Genomic DNA, 6047 nt, shown 5'->3' with positions numbered 1-6047 from the left:
ATTGAGGTTAAGGTTAGGGTTTAGGTGCATGGCATTAATTAGTGGTTTAAGAATAGTAAGACAATGGTGTGTGTGTGTGTGTGTGTGTGTGTGTGTGTGTGTGTGTGTGTGTGTGTGTGTGTGTGTGTGTGTGTGTGTTTTGGTTTGATTTGGTTTGTTGATTGAATCATAAATGTCCCCAACATAACGCCCACTGTGTGAACGCACATTATAAGTATGTAAACGCCAATATCACTCGATGCTGCCTTTCTAGACCCTCTCACATACAGACTGAAGCTCATCCAGTACAAGTTTTGATTACTTTCGTTCTGAAATTTAATAATGAACGTAGATAAATGATTGAAATAAAAAATTACAAATTGAGCCCCGTTTTGGATTTGAAATTGTATATATAAGGATTTCTTTGCATGCTTTTGTATACATTGGTGAAAAGTCAACAGTCAAACTGCCGTGAGACTGGGTTGAAATATAACAAATAAAAAGGTTGTATTTAACACAACATCATTTAACACTATTTTATTTACACGAATTATACATTAAACACGAATTATACACGAATTTACATTAAATTGGCATCTATAGAATAAACAATAAAGTAAAATACAATAAAGTAAAACATTTCGCCGTTAATAATAACAACAACAATAATAACAACAACAACAACAACAACAATAATAATAATAATAATAATAATAATAATAATAATAATAATAATAATAATAATAATAATACGAAGAAGAAGACAACAAAGACGAATTCTTTTATGTATAGATATATTCTTTTATGGCAGTACAACCGAAATTAATTCGATTTATATTTAATTAACACTTCGCAAATAAATGAAGGTTAAAATTTGTATTTCCTTCAACCTTATAGAATTAGAAAGTTTTGTTTTCTGTCCTCGGATAAGCGGTAGAAAATGAGTGAGTGAGAGAGTGAGTGAGAATGTTTTCTGTCCTACCTGAGTTTCGGAGAGGTTCAGTTGGCGGGCGAGCTCCGTGCGCTCTCGCCCCACTACATACTGACAGCGCTGGAACTCAAGCTCGAGCCGGTAGAGCTGCTCGGCAGTGAAAGAGGTGCGCGTACGCTTCGGCCGGTCCAAGTCCAGGCCTTTAGGCAAAACGATCTCACGAATAGTGCCTTTAGCATCTGAGGAGTCAAAATACATTTACAGACCATTAGTAATGTATCGACAAATTATTCTTTATATTTTTCATAATATTAAAAATAGATTTACATAAAATCGAGATGAACACAGAGAAACTTAAATAGACAGACACGTATCTCAAAAGCATATCTCACATCCAGTCATTGAAAAAACATACATAGTACTCACACGGTGTTTATTCATTCATTCATTCATTCATTCATTTTCTACCGCTTATACGAACTACTTCGGGTCACGGGGAGCCTGTGCCTATCTCAGGCGTCATTGGGCATCAAGGCCGGTGTTCATTTATTTATTTATTTATTTATTTATTTATTTGTTTGTTTGTTTGTTTGTTTGTTTGTTGCCTCCGAGCAACCTTTAAAATATTCATTGGTTATAATAATAATAATAATAATAAGAAGAAGAAGAAGAAGAAGAAGAAGAAGAAGAAGAAGAAGAAGAAGAAGAAGAAGAAAAGAAGAAGAAGAAGAAGACGAATTGTGTGCATAAGTGTGAAAAGAAATATAAACTGTTTTTTAAAGTTATCATTTTTCCAATACGTTAGGGTAGGGACGATAATAAGTAATTTTGTTTACAATAATGAAAAATATACATATATTATATATTCGATACATTTATTATTTAACTATTGTCTACTGTATATACACACACTCACACACATACACACACACACTCACACACACACACGCACAAACATACAGAGAGAGAGAGAGAGAGAGAGAGAGAGAGAGAGAGAGAGAGAGAGAGAGAATGAAAGCATTTGAAAAAGAAACCTAAGCCTGTGTGCGTTTTAATTGGAATACGTTGTTTCTGAAATTTACGCAACTAAAAATAATAAAAAATAATAATACTTAATGAACTATATCCTATTAAACGACATTGTGATGCTTGGGGGCAGAAGCTTCACCTCTTTTAACCGTTTCCCTGGCAACCACATCAAAATACGCATTTACAAGAATTTTGATATCAAGACCATTTACCGGAACATTCGGCATTTTGTGTTGATGAATGAGATTTTTTGTTAAATTCTATTTTGACTAATTCAAACACCAAAAATGTGTCTCCTCCCATCATTAGCACTGGACCTGCTGGCCTTTCTGTGACCCTGGCTCTCACGCGCTCGATTTGCAGCTTTGAGAGAGAGAGAGAGAGAGAGAGAGAGAGAGAGAGAGAGAGAGAGAGAGAGAGAGAGAGAGAGAGAGAGAGATTAGGGATTTTTGCCATAATGTTTCTTGTTTTTAAAGATCAAAATGAAAAATTATATAAGCAAGCATCCAGCCAGACCGTTCAATCACTGCTGCCATTACCGTGTTAAAACTCCCATTGCGCATTATACGTGAATTACACTAAACTGTTTTCGCCGATAGCGCATAATATTAACGAGGCACATTTCGTATCGTTTTAATCTATAATCTTAGAGTTATAATCCTACATAGTCTCTAAATGCTTATATGGTCTATAGAATTGAGTAGTCATGTCGGAATCTAAGTTGTGCACAGGGGGCACATTGTAACGCTGTCTTAGAACACGCCCTGCTATTAAAAAAGCTATACTATTCTGTGCCGTTGGTTTTGTTAAATGCAGCACAAGGAACAGGTAAACTAAACATACAGGGGTGTACCTGCTGCTGTTTTGTCAATGGAAGGATACAAATTTATGAGGGGCAAGTAAATTAGATAGCTGTTGCATGTGATGCATAGCTGTCATATGATGGATAATAGATTTATCACATTGAAGAAAGAAATGTGAATGAAGGAATTATCGAGAAGCCCTCTGTTGGTTACTCCCATCATCAGGGAGTTTTCAGAGAAGATCCAGGGGTACTTAGCCTCAAGGTATTTAGACGGTAGTTTTAGACAGCATCTGCCATCTACTATGGCTTGTGTCCAAAGGTAGTGGGTAAAACAGTAAAAGGATCATGTATGACTAAAATAATTTATAGACAGACATAAGAGAAAAATAAGCGATAATAAGCAAACAAGCAAAACAAACATACGAACAAGCAAACAAAGAACCCTCCTTTGTTTGATGTTCTTGTTTAGAAGCTGAATTGATGTTTTACTGACATAATACCAAAGTTTATAATGTATTTTATTTATTTAAATCAGATTAAATTGTTAGAGGGGGAAGCTGTTATAATGTCAAGGTACAACATACCTCTCACGTTACAGCAGGGCATGTTTTAACATTTCACTTCCTTTCTTTTGTTTTTAGTCATAAAAAATTAAATATTTGCAGCGGACATGTAGAACAATGCTTTAAAACCAAACTACTTTTCATTAAACTACAGAAAATAAAAAGTGTTAGGCTGTGCGCTCTCACCTGCTTTGATTTCATTCATTCATTCTTTCATTCATTCATTCATTCATTTATTCAATCAGTCAGTCAGTCAGTCAGTCGTGCACATTCTACGATATATTAACAAATATTATAAAATTGTTCAATAAACTACTATTATATTTATTTAGAAATTCATTGCATATGTGTAGGACTACAGTTGTACGTTACGGCTTGTTTGTTCCTGTTAATAGGCTTGTAAATGTTATATAGTTATTATTAGCTGCGAGCCATTGTAAACAATCAAGTCATAAAACCCAACCAGTACTGTGGCTACCAGAACAGTAATGTTCTAATGTTCGACTATATTATTATTATTATTATTATTATTATTATTATTATTATTATTATTATTATTATGTTTTTTGTTGTTGTTAGTAGTGGTGTTAATCATAAAAATAATCAGAATATATTTCAAGTATTTTTCAATATTCATTCAAAATGTAAGGTTAATAATACATATAATGACAAATAATATCCCGACATTTCACAAGATGTGTTTTTCGTTTAAGATATTATTGGAAACTAGAAAATAGACAGTGAATATAAGAATAATACAAAAGGTGTAAAATAACTATACATTTCATGAAATATAATACATGTAATTTTAGCAGGTATATTGTACCATAGAGTTAAATACCTTTCAGATACGGAAAACGAAAATATTCGAACGATTTTATGTTACATAATTCTACACTTATTTCTATTTAGAATTGCACCGCTTGTTTCTATATACTTGTTTGTTTGTCACTATATACAATTTGAAGTCGTATTTCCTTTTCATTGTGTGAAATGTACATCTCCACAGTGCGTGGGCTAGTTAAGAATAATCCTTCACTATCCTGCATTAATTGCTTAAAAGCATAACGTTCATCATTTTGTTCGTAACGCAACACTAGAACTAGAAAGGCTACTCTTCCGGCGGTACTATACGTGTGAATTATTGGTAAGATTTATTTTCACATTTGTAATAGTTATTTTCACATTTCACATAAATAATGTTTTATGTTTACTACGCAGTGCTTGTTACTCCTGTCCTTGTAACACTGACCCTCACCTCGAACTAAAATCCTGCGGCAGTAGTCAGGGTCCACTCCTAACAGTTTGTCGTGTCCGTCCTCGCTGGAGGAGCTCGGGGTGGACGCGGATGTCCCCGCATGAGCGTCGCCGGAACTGCGGCTTCCCACTTCCGCCAGAGTTTTAGCGTCTCCACCGCCGTCACGGCGCAACGAATTGGGTCCAAAGTGGTTTCGGTTCTCGGTGACTCCATCGCCCATACTCTTAGCTTGGTCAAACATGTATCAGAGGTGCAGTAGTCTTATTCACGCTTATTTGTCCGATGAATCCTGTTACTTCAGCGTGCACCAAGAAACCTCGACTTTCGCTCTCCTTCACTACTTGGTATAAAATGGGGGAATCCGTCCCCGAAACACACCCAATCAGATTCCAGTCACGGAAAGACAGGTCCTACCGGATCCGTTAGACATGTTTAGTGTAGGCCAGCCTTCATGGAGTTAATTGCGGAAAAAGAATGAGCGTCGTAAGGGAAAGAATGCCCTGCGGACACACGAAACGACCCACAGCTATAGGGCAGTATTCAGCCCCCTTAAATGTGCATAGCTCGGTGTATATATACAGAGAGTTTGCTAGGTCATTGACAGAGCCACTGGGAGGTGCTTCACTGCTTTAACCAAGAAAGGGTAAAATGAAAGGACCCTGTGCAAACGGCGCTGGTAAATTCCACTAAACACACGCACACATAAAATTTAACTTTTTTTGCCCCGGATATCGTCTGTGGAGAGATTAGGTTACCCTATACACCTCTCTTAGTAACAATGTTTTTTGGTCTCAGCCTAGCTTCTACGGTGAGGTAAGGGTTTCGACTGTACGTGAATATTTATAATAATTTATTAATAATTATATATTTATAGAGCACTAATTTTATTAGCCAAACAAAAATGACTTGTGAAATTAATTCTAATTCTCTTATAATCACCTAACTGTACGTAGATCGTTTGAAAATATGTGTCAGGATACATTTTTAAATTGATAAAAGAACTGCTACGCAACTTCCTGTCTGTTCGTGAACTAGCCGTTGATTGGTAAACAAATTGTAGTAGAAGCACGTTTACGAGGAGAAGGAGGAGTAAACGCGACCGAGATTACTGGTGTTAACGAGAGGGGAAACCCAGATTAAGCGTTTTGTATAATCCTGTGTCTTTGTGCGATGCTTGTACCAAGATGTTCTGAAAGACTGACAGTTGCATAACAATGTTTTTAAGCTGTTTTAATACGTAGTTGGTTATTTATTTGTTACAGTAATCAATATAACCTTTCACCAGTGCTTTATAATAATTAGGCAGTGTCCTATATGTTTTCCTAAGGCAGTGATCAGTAAATTTATTTTCACTCAACCGTGTTCCATAATGAGGCTAGAAGTCAATCTGAGTAAAGAAACCGTCTCAAGTGTAATTTTGCAGTGGATTTATAACAGAATAATAAAGCTTATATAATTTTGATGGATAGTTTTTAATCATTT

General features: G+C 35.5%; 1 protein-coding gene across 1 annotated transcript in view; it reads right to left on the bottom strand.

The window, feature by feature from the left end:
* Positions 1-4806, bottom strand: part of vax2 (ventral anterior homeobox 2) — a 13954-nt gene extending 9148 nt beyond the window's left edge. The window contains exons 1-2 of the mRNA XM_060873506.1: positions 4566-4806; positions 962-1149 (exon numbers count right to left, since the gene is read on the bottom strand). Coding sequence (XP_060729489.1) covers positions 962-1149; positions 4566-4806 — 429 coding nt within the window. The remainder of the gene's footprint in view (positions 1-961; positions 1150-4565) is intronic.
* Between the last annotated feature and the right edge of the window lie 1241 nt (positions 4807-6047).

The sequence above is a fragment of the Tachysurus vachellii genome, chromosome 7, assembly GCF_030014155.1.
Source record: "Tachysurus vachellii isolate PV-2020 chromosome 7, HZAU_Pvac_v1, whole genome shotgun sequence".
Classification (NCBI taxonomy): Eukaryota; Metazoa; Chordata; class Actinopteri; order Siluriformes; family Bagridae; genus Tachysurus; species Tachysurus vachellii.
This window is presented reverse-complemented; position numbering and strand designations above follow the sequence as displayed.